Source organism: Heterodontus francisci, chromosome 19 (genome assembly GCF_036365525.1).
Source record: "Heterodontus francisci isolate sHetFra1 chromosome 19, sHetFra1.hap1, whole genome shotgun sequence".
Taxonomy (NCBI): Eukaryota; Metazoa; Chordata; class Chondrichthyes; order Heterodontiformes; family Heterodontidae; genus Heterodontus; species Heterodontus francisci.
Genome location: NC_090389.1, coordinates 18,449,302 through 18,475,844, shown reverse-complemented (window position 1 = coordinate 18,475,844; position 26,543 = coordinate 18,449,302). Strand labels below are relative to the sequence as shown.

Sequence of the window (26,543 nt, the reverse complement as noted above, 5' to 3'; positions counted from 1 at the left end):
CCAACCAGCGATCTGGAACTACAACTCCCATGGTGCACTTTGTCAACCAGCGATCTGGAACTACAACTCCCATGGTGCACTTTGTCAACCAGCTCCCATTTCTCCTTTATTAGAGATAGTAAGAGTTCATTTGGAAGCTGACCTGTTTTGATGTATGTCTTCGTCCGTTTAACTTTTTTTTAAATGGATACTCGTCTGTGATGTCCTTCGGGACTGGAGTGAGGTTTAGCCGTTTTTGGGAAAAGATATGTGAGACAGAAGCCCCAAGTGTACACAAAGTACATTGCAATTTCAAAACACTACTTCGTCCAACTCCCATAATGTGAGTTTAAGGATTCAGAAGTAGCACACTTTCCTGTGAGCCAGAATGTTGTGCATTCCAATCCCACTCCAGAGATTTAAGCATAATTATCTAAACTGACACTCCAGTGCAGTACTGTTAGAGAAGACGTCTTTCACATGAGACATTGAACCAAGATCCTGTCTGCGCATTCAATTGGATGTAAAACAGGGCTGTCCGACGTCAAAGGTTTCCATCCGGCCTACAGATGTAAACTGTACCTAGACATTCCTCATCCTCGCCAGGGGTCCTTGACTGGTAATTTCAGGGATGAGAAATTTTCCATTGGCTGCTTCTTTCCAACCAGACCAGCTTTTAAAAAATTGCAGTCTGTTTCACAGCTGAATTGGAATTTCTAAACTCTGATCTTTATTGAAAACTCATTAACACTCCTTTCTATATTCAAAGCAGACAGGTGCTGAGAGTGGAAACAGTGGCTTCTGAACTTCAGACAGATTCAGGGTTTTCCAATGGGCTTTTTAAAACAAATCAGAACCCGCCGGAAAACCCCAAATCTGTCTGAAGTTTGGAAGCTGCTGTTCCTACTCCCAGCATCTGTCAGGACAGCTTCAGGGTTTTCCGGCAGGTTCCAATTTTATTTTAAAAGCCTGCCGGAAAACCATGAGTCAGTCTGAAGTTCGGAAGCCGCTGTTCCAGCTCTCAGCAATGGTCGGGGTGGGGGGTGGGCAGAGAGAGGGAGGGAGGGAGCAGAAAGTGTTGAGTGCTTCCATTTTTTGGTTAAATTTTGAGGATTTGTATTTTAAAACTGGAAAAACGATTCCATAGGTGCTGGAACCTTTTGTTTTTTTAAAAAAGAGGTCATCAGAAGGTCCTTTGGATTGGCTTGTAAACAACAGTTACTGGAAGACACCTGTTTTCAGATAAATACCCAGCAGGAGGCTTTTTTGACTTGGGGAAGATGTTTATAGAGAAGCGACAGGTCAAGATTTATAGGGGTCAGGAGGTTTGACTCTTGAGATTTTTTTTTGGTTTCGCTTTGTAAAGGCAGTTGGGGTATGGACAGATTTTGAAAAGGAGTTAAAGAATCAACCTGCCAAGGACAAACCCCCAACTCAGCCTGCTCTAACTCTTTGAAAAGCCTGCCAGTTTTTCTATCTCCTTGAGAAGCTCTTAGAAGTGAGGGTAAGAAATAGAGAAATTGATGCTGCATTCCTTCTGCAAGGCCTGCCTGAAACCCATGTTGCCACATTTCTACTGGAAAGCCTGTCCAAACTGATCTTCAAAGTCACCTGAAAAGAATGGTTCTAGGAAGATCCCAGTGACAGCTAACTATGCTAAACCAAAAAAAAGGACATCAGACATCTTTCCATATTTTCTCTTTTTTCTTCAAGAATTCTTAAAGAAAGGGCGGCACAGTGGCGCAGTGGTTAGCACCGCAGCCTCACAGCTCCAGCGACCCGGGTTCAATTCTGGGTACTGCCTGTGTGGAGTTTGCAAGTTCTCCCTGTGTCTGCGTGGGTTTCCTCCGGGTGCTCCGGTTTCCTCCCACAAGCCAAAGACTTGCAGGTTGATAGGTAAATTGGCCATTAGCAATTGCCCCTAGTATAGGTAGGTGGTAGGGAAATATAGGGACAGGTGGGGATGTCGTAGGAATATGGGATTAGTGTAGGATTAGTATAAATGGGTGGTTGATGGTCGGCACAGACTCGGTGGGCCGAAGGGCCTGTTTCAGTGCTGTATCTCAAAACTAAATCTAAACTAATTGACAAGTATTTGGCCAAAGTATTTTTTTGCCTGTTTTTTTTGTAACAGAGCTCTAAAAAGAAAATCTCTATTTTCTTGGTTAACCTGTGAAACTAGATAAACAGTGCACTCCCCCCAACTCGGTCGTAATGAGAGAGAGGGGGCAGAGGTAGGAGGGGTGACACACAGAGAGGGGGATGACGGTGGGGGAGGGGGTTAGGTGATGATTGGGGGGGGTTAGGTGATGATGGGGGAGGTTAGGTGATGACGGGGTGGGTTGGTTAGGTGATGACGGGGGGGGGGTTAGCTGATGACGGGGGGGGGGGGTTAGGTGATGACGGGGGGGGTGTGTAGGTGATGACGGGGGGGGGGGGGGTGATGACGGGGGGGGGGGGTGATGACGGGGCGGGGGGGTGATGACGGGGCGGGGGGGTGATGACGGGGCGGGGGTGATGACGGGGCGGGGGTGATGACGGGGCGGGGGTGATGACGGGGCGGGGGTGATGACGGGGGGGGGGGGTGATGACGGGGGGGGGGTGATGACGGGGGGGGGGTGATGACGGGGGGGGGGTGATGACGGGGGGGGGTGATGACGGGGGGGGGTGATGACGGGGGGGGGTGATGACGGGGGGGGGTGATGACGGGGGGGGGGTGATGACGGGGGGGGGGTGATGACGGGGGGGGGTGATGACGGGGGTGGGGTGATGACGGGGGTGGGGTGATGACGGGGGTGGGTGATGACGGGGGGGGGGTGATGACGGGGGGGGGGTGATGACGGGGGGGGGGTGATGACGGGGGGGGGTGATGACGGGGGGGGTGATGACGGGGGGGGGTGATGACGGGGGGGGGGTGATGACGGGGGGGGGTGATGACGGGGGGGGGGTGATGACGGGGGTGTTGATGACGGGGGTGTTGATGACGGGGGTGTTGATGACGGGGGGGGGTGATGACGGGGGGGGGGGGTGATGACGGGGGGGGGTGATGACGGGGGTGTTGATGACGGGGGGGGGTGATGACGGGGGGGGTGATGACGGGGGGGGGGTGATGACGGGGCGGGGGGGTGATGACGGGGGCGGGGGGGGTGATGACGGGGCGGGGGGGGTGATGACGGGGCAGGGGGGTGATGACGGGGCAGGGGGGTGATGACGGGGCAGGGGGGTGATGACGGGGCAGGGGGGTGATGACGGGGCAGGGGGGTGATGACGGGGCAGGGGGGTGATGACGGGGCAGGGGGGGTGATGACGGGGCAGGGGGTGATGACGGGGCAGGGGGGGTGATGACGGGGGTGTTGATGATGGGGGGTGATGACTGGGGGGGGGGGGGTGATGACCGGGGGGGGGGGGTGATGACGGGGCGGGGGGGGTGATGTCGGGGCGGGGGGGGGTGATGACGGGGCGGGGGGGTGATGACGGGTGGGGGGGGGGGGGGGGGGGGGGGGTGACCGGTGGGGGGTGATGACGATGGGGGGGGGATGATGACGGTGGAGTGACAACATGGGGTGGGGGAGGTGTCTACAGAGAGGGAAGGGAAAGAGACAGACAGAGAGTGAAAGAGGAGGGAAAGAATGCAATCAAGATCAGTCCTGACAGATGGACATCTACCCAGAATACCCCACATCGCTTCAAGAAATGTGAGGGTAAACAGTGACTACTTGTGCAAGCAAAAACATGCCAGGTATCTCACTAAATCAGTGTCCAGAAAGTAAGTCAATAAAATAGTCTTCTCATTTAAAGCTTCTTCACAAAAGTGCACATTTGTTGTTGTTTTGATTCATAGTAAGATAAATCTTTAATGCCTTTATCTTCATGAAATTACCTAACCAGCCCCCTATGTAAGACAAAAATTATAATGTGCCCCCCCCTCCCCCAACACGAAGAGGTTGGACAACCTGTTGTAAAAGATCCCATGGCACTATTTGGAGAAGAGCTTTTATAAAAGCAAAGTATTGCTGATGCTGGAAATCTGAAATAAAAGCGGAAAATGCTGGAAATACTCAGCAAGTCAGGCAGCAGACAGAAATAGAGTTAACCTTTCCGATCAATGATCTTTCACCAGATCAGGCTTTCCTTCCTTGGCCGACACATATCACTTAGCCACCACAAAACAGATTATCTGGTGATTAGCTCATTACTGGGAGTTACTGCTAATTGCTAGATTTCCTACATTACAATAGTGACTGTACTTCAAAAAGTACTTCATTGGGTTAAAGGGCCAATGGGATGACATGATAGGTGCTGTATAAATGCAAATTCTTTTTAATGTTAGGCACAGTGAAAGACAAGGTGGCCATCTGGTGGAAAAATATTTGGACTGCAGAAAGGAATGGAAATGCGTTGAGAGAGAGCAGTGGCTCCGGGTTTCGGAACTTGAGCAGCAGCTGGAGTCACTGCGGTGCATCAGTGAGATTAAGAGTTTCATGGATGGCATGTTTCTGGATGTGGGCACCCCGTAGCTATGAGTATGCAGGGAGGGAGGGAATGGGTGACTGCCAGGCAGTCAAAAAGGACCAGGCAAGTAGTGCAGGAGTCCCGGGTGCATCTCACTCTCAGAGGCATAGAGTTATACAGCACAGAAACAGGCCCATTGGCACACCATGCCCATGCCGGCCAGCAAGCCTATCTATTCTCATCCCATTTTCCAGCACTTGGCCCGTAGCCTTGTATGCTATGACATTTCAAGTGCTCATCTACACATTTCTTAAATGTTCTGAGGGTTCCTGCCTCTACCACCCCTTCAGGCAGTGCACTCCAGATTCCAACCACCCTCTCGGTGAAAAAGGTTTTCCTCAAATCCCCTCTAAACCTCCTGCCCCTTACCTTAAATCTATGCCCCTTGGTTATTGACACCCATGCTAAGGGAAAAAGTTTCTTCCTATCTAATCTATCAATGCCCCTCATAATTTGTATTCCTCAATCATGTTCCCCGTCTGTCTTCTCAGCTCTAAGGAAAACAACCCTAGCCTGTTCAGTCTCTCTTCATAGCTGAAATGCTCCAGTCCAGGCAACATCCTGGTGAATCTCCTCTGCACCCTCTCCAGTGCAATCACATCCTTCCTATAGTGTGGTGCCCAGAACTGTACACAGTACTCCAGCTGTGGCCGAACTAGCATTTTATGCAGCTCCATCATAACCTCCCTGCTTTTATGTTCTATGCCTCGACTAATAAAGGCATTCCTACCAGTATTCCGTTCTGAATACTGGAGAGTGTGATGATTTATCTGAGGTATGCAGCCAGAGTCTAGTCCATAGTGCCATGACTGACTCAGCTGTATCGGGGTGGGAAGGAGGGAGGGGAGAAGGGGGCAGGAGGAAGATCGGAAAAGCAATAGTGATAGGGGATTCGATAGCTCGGAGAACAGACAGGTGTTCTGTGGCCGCAAATGTGAATTCAGGATGGTGTGTTGCCTCCCTAGTGCCAGGATCAAGGATGTCACTGAGCAGCTGCAGAGCACTCGAGTGGGCAGGCTGAACAGTCAGCGATCGTGGTCCACGTCGTAAAGGCCGGCTCGGGTCTGCAGATGAAACCCGACCTGAGCCCAAAAGAACCACATCTGACCCGAGCCCAACTTGGCCCGAGCCCTTTCATTTTTCCCGCACCCGACCCGACCACTGGAATGTTCAGTTAACCTAGCTTCCGTTTTACACTTTTTAAGCTTGTGCAGTTAGCAACAAAAAATGTAACTGGACTTGAAAGGTTGTTTAAAAAGTACATTAAGATTGGGGCCACGTACCAGAGATGGTGATAGAGTGTGTCCGACCCGATCCAAGCCTGAATGCCGGATCTGGAAGAACAACCCGACCCGAACCAGACACATGTCGTCGGGTCCTGTTGGGTAGCCATGCTCTACCATATTGGTACCAACGATATAGTTAGAAAGAGGGTGAGGTCCTGCAGGCAGAGTTTAGGGAGCTAGGAAAGAAACTAGAAAGCAGGACCTCAAAGGTAGTAATCTCCAGATTTCTCCCAGTACCACACATGCATGAGTTTAGAAATAGGAGGAGAGAGCAGATGAATGCATGGCTGGAGAGATGGTGCAGGAGGGAGGGCTTTAGATTCCTGGGACATTGGGATCGATTCTCAGGGAGATGGGACATGTACAGGCTGCACCTGAACAGAGCTGGGACTAGTGTCCTTGCGGGGCGATTTGCTGGTGCTATTGGGGAGCATCTAAATTAACATGACAAGGATATGGGAACCAGGAGGTAATATTAGAGAAGAAAACCAAGGTACACAGAGACCTGGAAGAGACAGATAGTATTTTTTTTTTTTTTTTTTTTTTAGAGATACAGCACTGAAACAGGCCCTTCGGCCCACCGAGTCTGTGCCGACCATCAACCACCCATTTTACACTAATCTACACTAATCCCATATTCCTACCACATCCCCACCTGTCCCTATATTTCCCTACCACCTACCTATACTAGTGACAATTTATAATGGCCAATTTACCTACCAACCTGCAAGTCTTTTGGCTTGTGGGAGGAAACCGGAGCACCCGGAGAAAACCCACGCAGACACAGGGAGAACTTGCAAACTCCACACAGGCAGTACCCGGAATCGAACCCGGGTCGCTGGAGCTGTGAGGCTGCAGTGCTAACCACTGCACCACTGTGGTTATTATATTAGGAAATAATAAGGTATTAGGTGGGACCAGTGTAAGAGGGAATGTAATAAGGTCTAAATTAGGTTTACTGTGCATGCATGTGAATGTGTGGAGTGTGATAAATGAGATTAGTGAGCTGCAGGTGCAGATGACCATATGGAAATATGATGTTGTGGCAATAAATGAGACCTGGCTCAAAAAAAGGCCGGGCTGGGTAATAAAACATTCCTGGATACAAGGTGTTCAGGAAAGATAGGGAAGGAAAGAAAAGAGGAGGGGTACAGCATTGATTAAGGAACACATTACAGTGCTGGAGAGAGAGGATACCCTCGAGGGGTCAAGGACAGATCTATTTGGTTAGAGCTAAGAGGTATTGTTACATTGGTGGCCTATTGAATGCACCAGCAACTAGTGGGAAAGATATAGAGGAACAAATTTGCAAGGAAATTACAGAGAGGTACAAGAATTACAGATTATAGACTAGTTATAATGGGAGACTGTATTTATCCTAATATGGACTGGGATAGTAATGGTGTAAAAAGCAAAGCGGGGCAAGAGTTTCTAGAGTGTGTTCAGGAGAATTTTATAGATTAGATTAGATTAGAGATACAGCACTGAAACAGGCCCTTCGGCCCACCGAGTCAACCACCCATTTATACTAATCCTACACTAATCCCATATTCCTACCAAACATCCCCACCTGTTCCTATATTTCCCTATCACCTACCTATACCAGTGACAATTTATAATGGCCAATTTACCTATCAACCTGCAAGTCTTTTGGCTTGTGGGAGGAAACCGGAGCACCCGGAGAAAACCCACGCAGACACAGGGAGAACTTGCAAACTCCACACAGGCAGTACCCGGAATCGAACCCGGGTCCCTGGAGCTGTGAGGCTGCGATGCTAACCACTGCGCCGCCCTAATATACACCAGTATGTTTCCAGTCCAACGAGGAAGGAGGTGTTGCTGGATCTGTTTTTGTGGAATAAGGTAGGTCAAGTGGATCAAGTGTCAGTGGGGGAACATTTAGAGGACAGTGACCATAGCCTCACAAGATTTAGATTAGCTATGGAAAAGGACAAGGAGCTATCCAGAGTGAAAATAATTAAACTGGGGAGGGCCAACTTCTGTGGGGTGAGAACGGATGTGGCCCAAATAAATTGGAATCAGAGATTGGAAGGCAAAACTCTAACTCAACAGTGGGTTGTCTTTAAAGAGGAGATAGTTCGGGTAGAGTCAAGGTACATTCCCATGAGAGGGAAAGGTAGGGCAAACAGATCCAGAACTCCCTGGATGACCAAAAGGATAAAGAGTGAGATGAAGCAGAAAAGGCGTGCGTATGACAGATGTCAGGTGGATAACACAATTGAGAACGAGGCTGAATATAGAAAGTTCAGAGGAGGAAGAGATAAACCAAAAAGAAGCAAAGAGAAAGTATAAGAGACTCATGGCTAACATTAAAAAAAATCCAAAAGTCTTCTATAAATAGTAAAAGGGTGATAAAAGGAGGAGTGGGGCCCATTAAGGACTTAAAAGAGGATTTACGCATGGAGGCAGAGGGCATGGCTGAGGTACTAAATGATGACTTTGCATCTGTCTTTACCAAAGAATAAGATTCTTCCCAAGTCACAGTGAAAGAGGAGGTAGTTAAGACACTGCATGGGCTAAAAATTGATAAAGAGGAGGTTGTACTTAAAGTTGCTAGGTCACCAGGACCGGATGAGATGCATCCAAGGATAATGAGGGAAGGAATGGAAGAAATTACAGAGGCACTGGCGACAATCTAAATGAGGCCCCCCTTCCCTGTGCGACGACAGGCCCACCCGCCGCTGGGCTAATACCAGCGACAGTGGGACGAGGTCCTGCATTGGCATTAATTGCCCACAGGGCGGGAAGGCCGTTCAAAGGCCTTCCCAGCCCGGATTTATATGCATTTCCGACTCTGAACCCGATGTTGGGGAGAGCACAAAATTCCTCCCAGAGAGTAGTTGTGAACGGACTGGAGGAAGGTATATAGTGGGGTTCCCTAGGGGTTAGAGTTGGGACCCCTGCTTTTTTTGAAATATATTAATGACTTGGGTGTACAGGGCACAATTTCCAAATTTTGCAGATGACACAAAATTTGAAAATATTTTGAACTGTGAGAGGGATAAACTTCATGATGACATAGACAGGCTAGTGGATTGGGTAGACACGTGGCAGATGAAATTTAATGCAGAGAGGTGTGAAGTGATTCATTTTGGTAAGAAGGGAGGAGAGGCAATATAAAATAAAGGGTACAATTCTAAATAAACATAGAAACTAGAAAACAGAATCAGGAGTAGGCCATTTGGCCCTTAGGGCCTGTTCTGCCATTCAATAAAGATCATGACTGATCGTCTAATTCGGTATCCTGTTCCCACTTTCTCCCCATATCCCTTGATCCCTTTGGCATTAAGAAATATATCTATCTCCTCTTGAATATATTTAATGACTTGGCCTCCATTGCCTTCTGCAGTAGAGAATTCCACAAGTTCACCACCCTCTGAGTGAAGAAATCTCTCCTCATCTCGGTTCTAAATGGCATACCTCGTATCCTGAGACTGTGACCCCTGGTTCTAGACTCCCCAGCCATTGGGGACATCCTCTCTGCATCTAGCCTGTCTAGTCCTGTTAGAATTTTATAGGTTTCTATGATCCCCTCTCATTCTTCTAAACTCGAGTGAATATAGGCCTAGTCAGACCCAATCTCTCCTCATACGTTAATCCTGCCATCCCAGGAATCAGCCTAGTAAATCTTCTTTGCACTCCCTCCATGGCAAGAATATCCTCCCTCAGATAAGGAGCCCAAAACTGCACACAATACTCCAGATGTGATCTCACCAAGGCCCTGTATAACTGCAGTAAGACATCCTTGCTCCTGTACTCAAATCCTCTGCCCTCCTAACTGCTTGCTGCACCTGAATGCTTGCTTTCAGCGACTGGTGTACAAGGAAACCCAGGTCTCGTTGCACCTCTCCCTTTCCCAATCTATCACCATTCAGATAATAATCTGCCTTTCTGTTTTTACAACCAAAGTGGATAACCTCACATTTATCCACGTTATACTGCATCTGCCATGCATTTACCCACTCACCCAACTTGTCCAAATCACATTGGAGCCTCTTTGTATCCCCCTGACAGCTCACATTCTCCCCAGCTTTGTGTAGTCTGCAAACTTGGAAATGTTACATTTAGTTCCCTCACCCAAGTCATTAATATATATTGTGAATAGCTGGATCCAAACACTGATGCCTGCGGTACCCCACTAGTCACTGCCTGCCACCTGGAAAAAGACCCGTTTATTCCTACTCTCTGTTTCCTGTCACCATGCCAGTATATTACCCCCAATCTCATGTGCTTTTAATTTTGCACACTAACCTCTTATGTGGGACCTTATCAAAAGCTTTCTGAAAATCCAAATACATCACATCCACTGGTTCTCCCTCATCTATTCTACTAGTTACATCTTCAAAAAACTCCAGTAGATTTGTTAAGCATGATTTGCCTTTCGTAAACCGATGCTGGCTTTGTCCAATCCCGTTTATGCTTTTCAGGTGTTCTGCTATCACATCCTTTATAATAGACTCGAGCATTTTCCCCACTGCTGATGTAAGGCTAATTGGTCTGTAATTCCCTGTTTTTTCTCTCCCTTTTTAAATAGCAGGGTTCCATTTGCCACCCTCCAATCTGTAGGAACTGCTCCAGAGTCTATAGAATTTTGGAAGATGATCACCATCCACTATTTCCAGGGCCACATCCTTTAGTACTCTGGGATGTAGATTATCAGGCCCTGGCGATTTGTCAGCCTTTAACCCCATTAATTTCTCTAGCACATTTTTTTTACTAATACTGATTTCCTTCAGTTCCTCCCTCTCATTAGATCCTTGGTTCCCTAACATTTCTGGGAGGTTATTTGTGTCCTCCTTTGTGAAGACAGAACCAAAGTATGTGTTTAATTGTTCTGCTATTTCTTTGTTCCCCCATTTCTGACTGTAATGGACCGACATTTGTCTTTACTAATCTTTTTCTCTTCACATATTTATAGAAGCTTTTATAGTCAGTTTTTATGTTCCCTGCAAGTTTACTCTCATACTCTATTTTCCCCCGCTTAATCAACCTCTTTGTCCTCCTTTGCTGAATTCGAAACTGCTCCCAATCCTCAGGCTTGCTGCTTTTTCTGACAATTCTATATGCCTCTTCTTTAGATCTAATACTATCCCTAATTTCTTTTGTAAGCCACGGTTGAGTCACCTTTCCGGTTTTAATTTTGCGCCAGACAGGAATGAATAATTGTTGTAATTCATGCGCACGTTCTTTAAATATTATCCATTATCTATCCATCAACAACCCTTTTAGTAATCTACCATAGTTAACTGGTGCCTCATACCTTTGTAGTTTCCTTTATTTAGATTCAGGACCCTACTTGCGGATTCAACTACTTCACTCTCCATCTTAATGAAGAATTCTATCATGTTATGGTTGCTGCTCCCCAAGGGACCCCACACAAGATTGTTAACTAATCCTTTCTCATTGCACAACACCCAGTCTAGGATAGCCTGTTCTCTAGTTGGTTCCTCAATGTATTGGTCTAAAAAACCGTCACATACACACTCCAGGAAATCCTCCTCCACAGTGTTATTGCTAATTTGGTTTGACCAATCTATATGTAGATTAAAGTCATAGTTATACCCTTATTGTATGCATCTCTAATTTCCTGTTTAATGCCATCCCTTACCTCTCCACTACTGTTTGGGAGCCTAAAGACAACCCCCACCAACGTTTTCTGCCCCTTGGTGTTTCATAGCTCCACCCATACATCATGATTTTCCAAGCTAATATCCTTCCTCACTATTGCATTGATTTCCTCCTTTCCCTTTTTGCCTGTCCTTCTTAAATATTGAATACCCCTGGATGTTCAGTTCCCATGCTTGGTCACCCTGCAGCCATGTCTCTGTAATCGCAGCTATATCATAACCGTTTATATTTATTTGCGCTGTTAATTCATCTACCTTATTGCGAATGCTCCGCGCATTAAGACACAATGCCTGTAGACTTGTCTTTTTAACATGTTAGTCACATTAGCTTTATTTTGCACTACGGCCCCATTTGTTTTCTCTGCCTTCCACTTTTGCTTCTTACCTTTCTGTCTTTCATTTCTATCCTTGTTTTCCTCTCCTCTGTCTCCCTGCTCAGATTCCCACCCCCCTGCCATTCTAGTTTAAACCCTCCCCGACAGCACTAACAAACACCACCCCCCCGCCCACCCGCCGAGGAAATTGGTCTTGGTCCTGGTCCTGCCCAGGTGCAACCCGTCCAGCTTATACAGGTCCCACCTTCCCCAGAACCGGTCCCAATGTCCCAGGAATCTGAATCCCTCCACCCTACACCATTTCGCCAGCCACGTATTCATCTGATATATCCTGCTGTTTCTGCTCTCGCTGGCACATGGCACTGGTAGTAATCCTGAGATCACCACCTTTGAGGTCCTACTTTTTAATTTACGTCCTAACTCCCTATATTCAGCTTGTAGGACCTCATTTTTTTTTTTATACCTATGTCGTTGGTACCGATATGTACCACGACAACTGGCTGCTCGCCCTCCCCCCTCAGAATGCCCTGGAGCTGATCAGAGACATCCTTGACCCTAGCACCTGGGAGGCAACATACCATCCTGGAGTCTCTTCTGTGGCCACAGAAACACCTATCTGCACCCCTTATGATTGAATCCCCTATCACTATAGCCCTGCCACTCTGCTTCCTACCCTCCTGTGCAGCAGAGCCACCCATGGTGGCATGAACTTGGCTCTTGCTGCTTTCCCCTGAGCCATCTCCTCCAACAATATCCAAAGCGGTATATCTGTTAGAAAGGGGGATGGCCACAGGGAACTCCTGCACTACCTGCCTTCCTCTACTCTGCCTGGTGGTCACCCGTTCTCTTTCTGCCTTTGCAGCATTTGTCTGCGGTGTGACCACCTCGCTAAACGTGCTTTTGCACAATGATCTCAGCATCGCGGATGCTCCACAGTGAATCCACCCGCAGCTCCAGCTCCGTAACGAGGGTAGCCAGGAGCTGCAGATGGATACACTTCCTGCACACTGGTCGTCAGACACACTGGAAGCGTCCCTGATTTCCCACATAACACAGGAGGAGCATATCACGGGTACGAGATTTCCTGCCATGACTTGCCTTTAGATTACTTAGTTACTCCCTTTAATTAGAAAATACTAATTACGCTAGGGGCCTTGTTCTACTCCAAACACTACTCTCTCTCTTTGGCCTGCTTGTCTTGAGAGACAATGGGTAAGCGCCTAGAGGTGGTCAGTGGTTTGTGGAGCAGCGCCTGGAGTGGCTATAAAGGCCAATTCTAGAGTGACAGACTCTTCCACAGGTGCTGCAGATAAAATTGGTTGTCGGGGCTATTACACAGTTGGCTCTTTCCTTGCACTTCTGTCTTTTTTCCTGCCAACTGCTAAGTCTCTTCGACTCGCCATTCTTTCGCCCCACCTTTATGGCTGTCCGCCAGCTCTGGCAATCACTGGCAACTGACTCCCATGACTTGTGGTCAATGTCACAGGACTTCATGTCACGTTTGCACACGTCTTTAAAGCGGAGACATGGACGGCCGGTGGGTCTGATACCAGTGACAAGCTCGCTGTTCAATGCGCCGTTGGGGATCCTGCCATCTTCCATGCGGCTCACATGGCCAAACCATCTCAAGCGCCGCTGGCTCAGTAGGGTTTATATGCTGGGGATGTTGGCCGCCTCGAGGACTTCTGCGTTGGAGATACGGTCCTGCCACCTGATGCCAAGGATTCTCCGGAGACAGCGAAGATGGAATGAATTGAGACGTCGCTCTTGGCTGACATACGTTGTCCAGGCCTCATTGCTGTAGAGCAAGGTACTGAGGACACAGGCTTGAAACACTCGGACTTTTGTGTTCCGTGTTGCTGTGCCATTTTCCCACACCCTCTTAGCCAGTCTGGACCATAGCAGCAGACACCTTTCCCATGCTTGTTGATTTCTGCATCGAGAGACAGGTTGCTGATGATAATTGAGCCTAGGTAGGTGAACTCTTGAACCACTTCCAGAGCGTGGTCGCCGATATTGATGGATGGAGCATTTCTGACGTCCTATCCCATGATGTTCGTTTTCTTGAGGCTGATGGTTAGGCCAAATTCGTTGCAGGCAGCCACAATCCTGTCGATGAGTCTCTGCAGACACTCTTCTGTGTGGGATATTAATGCAGCATCGTCAGCAAAGAGGAGTTCCCTGATGAGGACTTTCCGTACTTTGGTCTTCGCTCTTAAGACGGGCAAGGTGTGAACAACGTGCCATCTGATTTTGTGTGAAGGAAAATTCCTTCTTCTGAAGACTTGAACGCATGTGAGAACAGCAAGGAGAAGAAGATCCCAAACAGTGTAGGTGTGAGAACACAGCCCTGTTTCACGCCACTCAGGAAGGAAAGGGGTCTGATGAGGCACCACTATGCTGAATTGTGCCTTTCATATTGTCATGGAATGAGGTGGTGAAACTTAGTAGCTTTGCAAGACATCTGATCTTTTCTAGTAGTCTGAAGAGACCACGTCTGCTGATGAGGTCAAAGGCTTTGATGAGATATATGAAAGCAACATAGAGGGGCATCTGTTGCTCGCAGCATTTCTCCTGTAGCTGACTAAGGGAGAACAGCATCTCTCTGCTCGAAAGCCACACTGTGCCTCAGGGTAGACACGCTCAGCCAGCTTCTGGAGTCTGTTTAAAACGACTCGAGCGAAGACTTTCCCTACTATGCTGAGCAGGGAGATTCCACGGTAGTTGTTGCAGTCACCATGGTCACACTTGTTCTTATAGAGGGTGATGATATTGGCATCGCGCATGTCCTGTGGTACTGCTCCCTGATCCCAGCACAGGCAAAGCAGTTCATGGAGTGCTGAGAGTATAGCAGGCTTGGCACTCTTGATTATTTCAGGGGTAATGCCGTCCTTTCCAGGGGCTTTTCCACTAGCTAGAGAATCAATGGCATCACCGAGTTCCGATTTGGTTGGCTGTTCATTCAGCTCATCCATGACTGGCAGAGACTGGGGCTGCACTGAGGGCGGTCTCAGTGACAACATTTTCTGTGGAGTACAGTTCTAGGTAGTGTTCCACCCAGCGGTCCATTTGCTTGCGTTGGTCAGTGATCGTGTCCCCTGATTTAGACTTGAGGGGGGCGACCTTCTTGATGGTTGGCCCAAAAGCTCTCTTAATACCATCATACATTCCTCTGATGTTTCCGGTGTCGGAGGCCAGCTACATGCGACTGCATAGGTGTTGCCAGTCGTCATTTGCACAGCGCCTGAGTGTTCTTTATGCAGTCCTTCTGGTTACTTTAAGTGCTATGGATGTTAGCCCGCAGCGAGTTTTCTTGTAGTTCAGCAGTGCAACGCGCTTATCGGCTATGACAGGTTCCAGCTTCAAAGTGAGATTGAAAACAGTCTGCATTCTGCTTCTCAAGTTTGCCAAAGGTGGTCATTGCTGAGTCATAGATGGTGTCTGTGATGTGGGCCCTGCAGGAGTGTTTTGAAGGGCTTTTTCAAGTGAATTTAGAAACTTATGTAACAGCTGTGGATACGAAATTCTGTTTGTGTTGCTGCGCGGGCGGCCCTTCTGCTCGGAGTGATGTATCTTCTTTGGTTTGAGTCTAACTTTGCTGCACGCCAGGGAGTGGTCGATGTCGCAGTCCGCACTGTGGAAGCTGTGTGTGATTTGAACACTGTTAATAGAGGCTCGCCTTGTGACGATGAGGTCCAGCTGGTGCCAACGACGTGATCTTGGGTGTCTCCATGAAACCTGGTGACAGGGTTTAGTGTGAAAGAACGAGTTGGTGATGTAGAGATTGTTATAGGTGTACAGATAATCCAAACCATAATCCCAAAAGGTAGCTCTTGCAAAATAGTCAAGGAGGTGTCCTGCCAGGAAGGAACATAGCAGAAGTAAACATACTAAGAGTTATAGATCCCCCGCGATGGTGTCGAAGGGATTCTCAAGCAAGGAAATTTGTGGGGCGCTGGCTTTTATCAGAAATTTATCACAAAGCTTGACAGGGAGGAGCAGGTGGCCTGAATGCCCATGAGGCGGTCGTCAAGGCTCAGGGCCTCAATCCAGCCTCGGCCGCACTTCCGCCGTCACAGCTGGGAGCCGGGAAAGAAGTTCCACCGTGAGCTGAATGGTGACCACGAGCGCAGCGTCAGCCTGGAGGACGCCGTGTAGGCTGTCGGCTGGGTCACTCGCCAGGGTCGTGAACCCCGCCGGACACCTTCCCCCCTCGCACACCCCCTCCCACCTTGCATCCCTACACACCCCTTCCCCGCCTGGACCTCCCTCCCCCCTCACACCCCCGCTCCTCCTTCCCCCCTTGCACCCCCTTCCCCTCACCCCCTCGTACCCCCATCCCCCCTTCCCTCTCCCTCCATGAAATCGCAGAGTTCACTTGTTTGGGCTTGTGCTCAGGGATAGGAGCTAACAACCCCACTGCCTTGTGGGCGTCTCGGGAGAGACCAAGGCTAAGGGAGTAAACCCTAACAGAAAATCTGGAGCGGAACCCCTAAGGCGGTCATGTGTCACCTTTGGCATGTTTCTGGCAGTTCCTGCAGCCAAACATTGTGCTCTGCACTTTTTTGGACCCCACTAGGAAGGCTGAGAGGGGGGTTTTGAGGCTTGGGCAACTCACAACCTCCATACATTCTGCCCAGGTATGCGCCATGGAGAGGTCACTCCATAGTCGCCTCACAGCGACCAAAACAACACGGAAGGCAGCAGTTACAGGTTTTAAATCCAGCTCAACTGGCGTAGAGATTGGGCACCATGGGTTGCCTTTGTCGGTGGGAGAGGTCATCGCATCTCACTGGACAGCTACCTCCCATCTCAAACAGGGCAGCCTCCGGTCAGAAAGGTTCTGTCCCGCCACAGTCCACCTGCTTCAATGGGTGCTTGGAGCTCAGGGTCATTGCCCGACAAGTGGACCGTAACACTGTACCAAGCAGCACGACAAAAAAAGGAAAGAAGGTACCAGCCCTTTGTTTTGCAAGCTGGAACTTCAGAACTGTGTGTCCTGGCCTGTCAGAAGACCTTACACAAATCAACGACTCTCGGAAGACCGCCATCATTAACAACGAGCTCAGTAGACTCAATGTAGACATTGCAGCACTTCAGGAGACACGCCTCCCTGCGAGCGGATCTCTAAGAGAGCAAGACTACACCTTCTACTGGCAGGGTAGGGATCTTGAAGAATCAAGACAGCATGGAGTGGGCTTCGCCATCAGAAACTCTTTGCTCAGCATGATAGAGCCACCCTCAAATGGCTCAGAACGCATACTGTCCATCTGACTGCTCACCGCTTCTGGTCCAGTACACCTACTCAGCATCTATGCTCCAACACTCTGCTCCCCACCTGAAGTTAAAGACCAGTTCTACAAGGAACTCCATAATATCATTAGTAGCATTCCCAATACCGAACATTTGTTTCTGCTGGGGGACTTTAATGCCAGGGTTGGGGCCGACCATGATTCATGGCCCTCCTGCCTTGGGCGCTATGGCATTGGAAGGATGAATGAGAATGGACAGAGATTGCTGGAGTTGTGTCCTATCAAAACCTCTGCATCACCAATTCGTTCTTTCATACTAAACACTACCCACTACAATCTGAAGTCCTTACCTTTACTTTTGAAGCTAATGGACTGCAGTAGTATAAATAGTGAAAAAGTAGAAAAACTAACCTGAACCTACTTACCAATCAGCTGCTTCCCTGCGCCCGTCACTTTCTGAATCCTGACGTCACGGAATTCCGCCTGAAGGTGTCGAAAGTATGCCTCTCCTTCGCTCCTCTTGGGCCTCGGCCTCTCTGCCTCTGTTCGCACCCTTTATCTCTCACTCCTGAGGGACCTGGGGGTATATGTGCACAAATAATTGAAGGTGGCTGGGCAGTTTGAGAAAATGTTTAATAAAGCGTACAGGATCCTGGGCTTTATAAATAGGGGCATAGAGTACAAAGACAAGGAAGCTCTGATCAACCTGCACAAACACTGGTTCAGCCTCAACTGAAGTATTGTGTCCAGTTCTGGACACCACATTTTAGGAAGGATGTGAAGGCATTGAGAGAGGGTGCAGAAGAGATTCATGAGAATGTTTCCAGGGATGAGGAACTTCAGTAATGTGGATAGTTTGCAGAAGCTGAGGTGGTTCTCCTTGGAGAAGAGAAGATTAAGAGGAAATTTGATCGAGGTGTTCAAAATCATGAGGGGTCTGGACTGAGTAAAGGAGAAACTGTTCCTGTTGATGGAAGGATCAAGAACCGGAGGACACTGATTTAAGGTGATTGGCAAAAGAAGCAACGGCGACATGATGAAAAGGTTTTTTTACGCAATGAGTGGTTAGTATCTGGAATGCACAGCCTGAGAGCGTGGCGGAGGCAGATTCAATCGAGGCATTCAAAAGAGAATTGGATAAATACCTGAAGAGAAAATATTTGCAGGGCTATGGGGGAAAAAAGTGGGGGAGTTGGACTCGGTGAGTCGGAGAGCCGGCATGGACATTGATGGGCTGAATGGCCTCCTTCCCTGCTCTAACCATTCTATGATAAACAAAAAGAAATAATTGCATTTATATAGCATCTTCATAACCATAGGATGTCCCAAAGTGCTTTACAGCCAATGAGGTACTTTTGAAGCAGGGTATTGGCTTTCATAACATTGGGAGTTTCTGCTAGTCTATGAAAGTACTGTGGATTGTGAAATGGTGGTTTGATAGTATGAAGGAAAGGATGGAATGTGGGGTTTGATTTATCTCGTAAATCTTGGGAAATGGCAGTATTGGGAGTCCTGGAATATGACCGTACTGTGTTGGGGTTGGAGGGGGACGGGATGGTGGCAATCCCAGAGCATTTGGTGGGAGATTCTCAGGGTTTGTCAGCATTTGGCTGAATTCAGGGAGGGGAGTTGCAGAAGACAGTTGGGGAGTGTCAAAGGGTATGTCAGAACTAGGTTGGCATGGGGTCTAGGGCATGTGGCACTATGGCTGGATACACAGAAAGAGAATGGGGACTTATGACACAGAGGAGGGGGTCCTGGGTCTGGGCCAGTATGGAGGAGTTAGATCTTGAAGCATTGGAATTTTAAAAAAAATTGTTATATTGGGGGAAAGGGAGCTACGGTAGGTTGGTAAGGATTGGAGTGATGGACAAGAAGGACAGGATGCAGGTGGTGGAATTTAGGATAAATTGGAATTTGAAGAACCCTTTTGTAGAGTTCTAGTAGATTGTGTGGGACTTTTACCTAGTACTAAGACAGGCTTTCAATATCTGTTAATAATTATGGGCATGGCCACCTGATTTCCAGAGGCCATACCCTCAGACAAATCACAGCAAAACCTGTGGTGGAGGGACTAACCCAGTTATTCACCCACTACAGACTGCCCAAAGAAATCCAATCAGATCAAGAATCTATTTTAATGTCTGGATATTCCAGGAGGTTATGAATAAACTCGCACAGAACAGCTAAAATCCTCAGCATATCGCCCAGTCACAAGGGGCTCTGGACAGTTTTCACCAAACTCTGAAAACCATGATCAGAGCCAACTGCTGAGTATTCCCATGATCAGAACCAACTGCATGAGGTGAGAGGCCCCCTTAAGCTGATTAAAGAAATATTTCTAGATCAAAGGGAGGAAACCTTGTTGTTAAATTATCTATCAGCCTTTCGCGAACGACTTTTTAAACCATGAGCTGTGGCTAAGGAACACCTTAGAGCCTCTCAGCAGAACATGAAAAGGCAGGCAGGCAGGCATGCTCAGACTCAGACATTTAAAACAGGGGATCAGGTCCTGGTGCTGTTGCCCTTACAGAACCACTGAATGTGAGGTTTAGTGGCATGGGGAAAAACGTCAGAGGTAAATTACTTAACATCCCAGACCAGAGAATGTAACAACAGCTGCGCCACATAAATATGTTAAAGAAATATTGTATTTGGGAACAGGACAAACCAGTGAATGTATTCCAGGTAGTGAGAACAATGGAGGATAGAAACAATAATGAGGAGGAGCTAGGGGAAGAAGGGAACCTGTAAAATTCTCAGATTGAACCCCCTATTGTGAAATTAGCCAGAGAAATCTTGAGTCTAGAGACAGTACTTAACTATTTAAGTGACGAGCGGAGGAAAGGATCAGCAACACTGCTAAGAGAGTTTGGGTAAGTGTCTAAGGACAAATCTGGTCATATCTCTCTGACCACTCATGATGTGGATGTGGGAGAGATCCCACCTATTAAACAAAACCCACATCGCCTGAGCCCTGATAAATTGGCTCAAGTCTGAGAGCATGTCCAATACATGCTAGACAATGACCTAATTGAGCCTAGTCAAAGCAGCTGGAGTTCTCCTATAGTATTAGCTCCCAAGCTGTATGGATCAAAGCAACTCTGTATTGACCATCGAAAAATTAATGCAGTGACCCCCAACCATAGCCGATTCCTCGCATTGAAGACTGTACTGACCCAGTTGGCAACTCCACTTACATCAGTAAAGTTGATTTATTATAAGGGTACTGGCAAGTCCTTATGACCACCCAAACTAAGGAAATCTCAGCTTTTATAACACCAGACGGCCTATTCCAGTGCAAAGTCATGCCCTTTGGTTTAAAGAATGCCCCAGCAACCTTTCAAAGACTGATGAACCAAGTGGTGGCTGGTTTAAACTGTGTCAATGACCTTGATGACCTGCTGGTTTATAGCGACACTTGGGATGACCACCTAAATCACTTCAGAGCGTTATTCAAGGGCCTCCAAAACGCCCTCCAAAGTTCTAATGTTCAACGCAGTGTTGGGTTATCTTTAATTTTACTCCTTTGGTCATTTTTCACCAGTTTTTTTTTATTATTTTGCCTCCCTTTTTTTTGAAGGCAGTTCGATGGCAGATATAAAACAATGTCTATTTTGCACACCAACAACTATGCAGCTTGTGAGAGCTACAGTATTCTTCGACAGTAGAGTACTATTAAAGAGGCATAATTTTGCTCTTCAAAATTACATTTGTAATTATGCAAAACAGGAAGTTTGGTTCCATCTATTGGGTTCAACAAATCTGGAAAAGCTTAATAATGACTCTTTCTACTACAACATATGTTTAGAATAATAGTACATTTATTAACTTTGTACATATAAAACAATGGAGTTAATACAGCAGTAGTTTGAAATGAGCATAGGTCCACTCAGGCAAACAGCAGAAAACTGGCTCCTGTTTCACTTGAATTTTCAGTCGGGGCATTAAGTACTTTTCATGTAGACCTGCATGTAATCACAAACAAGGAGTTCTGAATCCTCTGATCCTCCCAGCAGGAACAGTACTGTAAGATGGGTCAGTCAGGTGTAGGATAGCAGGTTGACATCATAGGAACCATCCACCTGTGGATAGGGATATATGGAAAGTATGGTGAGACTGATTCCTTCATATTTTGCATGCATGTCAATTCATTGTCTTTTTTTCTCTTTCAATAATCTCTTTCGCTCATGAACTACAGTTCTACAGTTGTTAATCCCCTCGCAGTACTCTGCCTGTGGCGATCTTTCAGGTAAGGGTCTAGATTGCTGAAGGTTTCCATCCGGCCTGTGGATGTATTCCAGAGATGAGAAGTTTCCCATTGTCGTTTTCTTTCAGACTGGCTTTTTAAAACATTGTGCTGTCAGTTTCACAGCTGACATCGGGAACAACGGTTTCGGAAATTGGGACAGAGTTGATGTTTTCCAGCGGGTTCTGACTTTTGTTTGAAAAAGCCGAGTGAGAGGGGCAGGCAAACAGGATGGTGGGGGAGGGGGAACAAGACAGAACGGGGGGAGGGGGACAACACAGAACAGGGGGAGGGGGGGGGGGAGCAACACAGCCTGTAAGTTCTCACGCAGACACGCACATGTCGGCCCTTTTAAGTTACCGCGTGTGCTGTGCAAAAATATTTAAAAGCCGCGCATTACAAAAATAAAATTAGAGGGTACATTGACCAGGAGTACAAACTTGAGCTAATTTCCCCCCTTCGTAGCCAAGGAATGCTAAGATCAACTGTAGCTGCCCTAAATTGACATGCCAGCTGTGATCAGCTAATTCAGCATGGACTGAGTTTTGAACCTGTAACCTTCTGGTCTAAGGGATTAGTGCTACATCAGGTCATCACTTTTCCCTTCGAGCCACTGGGGCTGCCACAGTTTTACTTTTAAACAACATAGCAATGTTGAGGCTGCCTCTTTAGACTTACTAATATTACATTTATTCACATTTTACTGCAGCATCCACTTTCCATTCTGCCTGTTATTAAACCACACCAAGAGGCAGATAACAATACTTACATCAAACCGTCCAACGCGGGTGGATGTTGGATTGTTCCGGACCATTTCAGTTAGTACCCACATCTGCTGAACACTAGAAGCCACAACCTCTGGATCTGGGAGTCCCTGTTAAAGAATGTCTGTAGTTGAAATAAACTGAACAAAGTGCAGTGGCAGCACCTTATCCTCCACATTCATATTTGCACTCTAGTAACCCCTCACTTTCCAATTTCATGCTGACTTTGTTCTTTACCATGGTCCCTTCGTTCACAATGGCACTCTTTTCACCTCCTCAGTGCTGCTACTAACTCCTCTTCTTTTCTCCTCTACCCACTTCCTGCTATTATACTCCGTCCCACAAGTCTCGTTGCCATTGAATCAATGACTTAGTTCCTTTTGTACTGCTTCCTCCCCCACACCCACTTTCTCTCCATCCCATTACCCTTTTAATTTCTCCAATTCCTGCTCTTCTTGCATTCTCTTACAACAGATCAGTTATGATCTAACAGAAGGTGGAAGAGGCTTGAGGAGCTGAATGGCTTGCTCCTCTGCCTATGTCTCCTACAATAGTGCTATAAACTTTAATAATCGACTTTTTGCAAATAAAATTGACTGTTTCCTTAGCGCTGGGCAAGTGGTGAAGAACAATTTGTGAGAACAGGGAAGTGGATGGTCTGAGGGTAGGTTGGTGCTGTGATATATGGAGAAGGGCGAGTGGGGCAGCTGGGTTAAAACATTTATTTCTTAAAAGATTAACATAAAACAAGTGATGTTGCATTTTTTAAAATGTTACCGAATGTAGTTACATACTCCCGGAAGCAACATTTTACCAAGAGTGAAAACAAACAACCTGCAGTGCCATTTACAAAAACTGAGCTGGGAGACAAGCTGCAGGAGCCTACTGCAGTTAGGAGGAATAAAAGTAAGGATAATGGTAAGTGCAAGATATCGAACTGTTAAACATAATACACAATCTGACCTAGGAGGGGAGCACAGGGAGTGGTCCCAGGATTGTCAGGTAGACCCGCAGTTAGCAAGGCTGCTGGTGGACATCAGGTGAGTTCAACCTTGTTCAAGAGAAGGGAGTTCTTTAAATATTTAAGTACTACAGACTTAAACTCAAAGAAAAGGTGTCAAAGTACAAGTTCATCCAGATGCCATTTTCCCTAAGGGTGGCTTGGTGATCGCGTGTTAACTGTAAAAGCTTCTTTTACAGTGCCTGAAAACTTCGCAATTGTACACTGCGGAAGCTCTCAGTTGCCATACAGAGCAGACAAGAAAAAATATATACACGGCAACTAAGTGCTTCTGTACAACATAGCCATCCTTAAAAAAGTTGATCAATGATAGTGAGTAAATTACTTTAAAATGGAACAGCATTTGAAATGTTATATTGCCTTCGCAAGTACTTCAGGTGACGCCATGGACAGTGCTGAGTCCAGCAGAAAAAACAGGCGTAAAACAAAGTATGAGGAGGGTTATATAGAATTCGGATTTATGGAGTTCGGTGATGGACATTTGCAATGTGTTGTGTGCTTACAAATCTATCCAATGAAGCAATGAAACCTGCAAAAATAAAGCAACACTTCACAACAAAGCATACAGAATATAAAGAGAAATCAAAAGACTTATTTGAACCACAAAATACAGCTGTCGGAAAATTCAAGTGACAAATCTAACATTGGTTCTGGAAAAGGCTCTGAAAGCATTTTGGATTGCTAAAAGCCAGAGAGCCCATACAAATCAGAGAAGGACCAATTCTTCCAGCTGGGGTAGAAATGTGCAAAGTGGCGATGAGTGAAAACGCAGCACAAAAGTTGAAGGCCTTCCCACTTTCTATTGAGAGTTTTAGAAGGAGAATCGAGCAGCATTCAAGAGATATTTGCAATTCAGCTAACTGATGTTGGTAGTGCAGCGCAATTATTTGTTTATGTTCACTATCTTTGGCTGGGGGTAATTTTCTTTTTTGTCAGGTGTTATCAGAACAAATAATGGGTCACAAAATATTCAAGTTATGGATAACTTAATGGAAACAGAATCTAAGTTACTGTTTGTACAGATGATGATGTCACAATGACAGCTAATATGAATCATGTTGTTGCAAGAATAAGAGCCGTAAACCCACAGATAATCGTGACACAAGGTATGTCGCATCACCAAGTTCTTGCTTCAAAAAGAATGGAACCCAAATTACATGCTGTGTTTAAAAGCAGCTGTGAATTTTGTGAAGTCCAGACCTGTGACTTCAGTGAAACCCAGACCTGTGAATTCACACAGAACCATAGAAAGATTATGGCACAAAAGGAGGCCATTCAGCCCGTCATGTCCATGCTGGTCAAACAAATTAGCTGCTCAATCTAATCCCACCTTCCAGCACTTGGTCCATAGCCTTGCAGGTTACAGCACTTCCCGGTGCATGTCCAGGTACCTTTTAAAAGAATTGAGGGTTTCTGCCTCTACCACTGTTCCTGGCAGTGAACCCCAGACATCCAACACCCTCTGGGTGAAAAAGTTTTTCCCCATGTCCCCTCTAATCCTTCTACCAATCACTTTAAATCTGTGTCCCTGGTAATTCAGCTTTTCGCTAAGGGAAACAGGCCCTTCCTGTCTATTCTATCTAGGCCTCTCTTAATTTTGTACACCTCAATTAAGTCACCCCTCAGCCTCCTCTGTTCTAGGGAAAACAACCCGAGTCTATCCAATCTTTTCTCATAGCTGCAACTTTCAAGCCCTGGTAATATTCTTGTAAATCTCCTCTGCACTCTCTCCAGAGCAATTATGTCCTTTATGTAATGTAGAACTGTACGCAATACTCCAGCTGTGGCCTAACCAGTGTTTTATACAGTTCCAGGATTACATCCCTGCTTTTGTATTCTATACCTCGGCCAATAAAGGAAAGCAATCCATATGCCTTTCGAGCTTCATAGAGAGCTGCTAGCTTTTATTTCTGTGCATAATTCTTCATTAGCTGAAAATGTCTCTGACCAATTTTGGATAACAAAGCTTGCATACCTTGCTGACATTTTTAAGCCTATTAAATATGCTTAATCTATCAATACAAGGGGGGCAATATAATCATACTTGAAATGAGTGACAAGATTGACCATTTAGGAAGAAAACTGAGATTTGGAAAACCAGACTGAGAAATGGAGTTTCAGATATGTTCCCGCTACTGACTGAGTTTCTGGATGTAAACAAAATGACAGTTGAGTATGGAAAATATAAACTTATGAATTAGGAGGAGTAGGCCCATGAGCCTGTTCCGCCATTCAATAAGTTCATGGCTGAACTGATTACTCCACATTTCCACCCCTTCACACTCTTGCTTATCAAGAATCTATTTACCTCTGCCTTAAAAATATTCAAAGACTCTGCTTCCACTGCCTTTTGAGGAAGAGAACTCCAAAGACTCATGACCCTCAGAGAAAAAATTTCTTCTCATCTCTGTTTTAAATGGGCGACCCCTTTTTTTAAAGAGTGACCCCTAGTTCTAGATTCTCCCACAAGGGAAACATCCTTTCCATATTCACCCTGTCAAGACCCCTCAGGATCTTATATGTTTCAATCAAGTCACCTCACTCTTCTAAATTCCAGTGGATACAAGCCTAGCCTGTCCAATCTTTCCTTGTAAGATAGCCCACCCATTCCAGGTATTAGTCTAGTAAACCTTCTCTGTACTGCCTCCAATGCATTTTCGTCCTTCCTTAAATAAGGAGACCAGTACTGTACACAGTACTCCAGATATGGTCTCACCAATGCCTTGTATAGCTGAGTCATAACCTCCCTACTTTTGTATTCAATTCCCCTCAGGATAAACGATAACATTCTATTAGCTTTCCTAATTACTTGCTGTACCTGCATACTAATCTTTTGCAATTCGTGCACTGGGACACCCAGATCCCTCTGCATCTCAGAGCTCTGCAATCTCTCACCATTTAGAGCATATGCTTCTTTTTTATTCTTCCTGTCAAAGTGGACAATTTCCCACATTATACTCCATTTGCCTGGTCTTTACCCAATCACTTAACCTATCTATATCCCTTTGTAGCCCCTTATGTCATCTTCACAAGTTACTTTCCTACCTATCTTTGTGTCATCAGCATATTTAGCAACCATACCTTCGGTCCCTTCATGCAAGTCATTTATATAAATTGCAAAAAGTTGAGGCCCCAGCACAGATCCTTGTGGCACACCACTCGTTACATCTTGCCAACCCAGAAAATGACTCATTTATGTCTACTCTCTGTTTCCTGTTAGCTAGCCAATCTTCTATCTATGCCAATGTGTCACCCCCTACACCATGAGCTTTTATTTTCTGCAATAACCTTTGATGTGGCACCTTATCAAATGCCTTCTGGAAATCTAAGTACAATACATCCACCGGTTTCCCTTTATCCACAGCACATATAACTCCAATAACTTGGTTAAACATGATTTCCCTTTCACAAAACCACGTTGACTCTGCCTGATTACCTTTAATTATTATTATAACGTCTTTAATAATAGCTTCTAATATTTTCCCTAAGATAGATGT

General features: G+C 46.4%; 1 protein-coding gene across 4 annotated transcripts in view; it reads right to left on the bottom strand.

The window, feature by feature from the left end:
- Positions 1-20,814: 20,814 nt before the first annotated feature.
- The window catches only part of nicn1 (nicolin 1), a 59,391-nt gene continuing 53,662 nt past the window's right edge, over positions 20,815-26,543 (bottom strand). For all 4 annotated transcript variants that reach the window (XM_068051416.1, XM_068051413.1, XM_068051415.1 and 1 more), the window contains exons 6-7: positions 22,031-22,135; positions 20,815-21,097 (exon numbers count right to left, since the gene is read on the bottom strand). In XM_068051416.1, the coding sequence (XP_067907517.1) occupies positions 21,056-21,097; positions 22,031-22,135 (147 nt within the window). In that variant the 3' untranslated portion in view covers positions 20,815-21,055. The remainder of the gene's footprint in view (positions 21,098-22,030; positions 22,136-26,543) is intronic.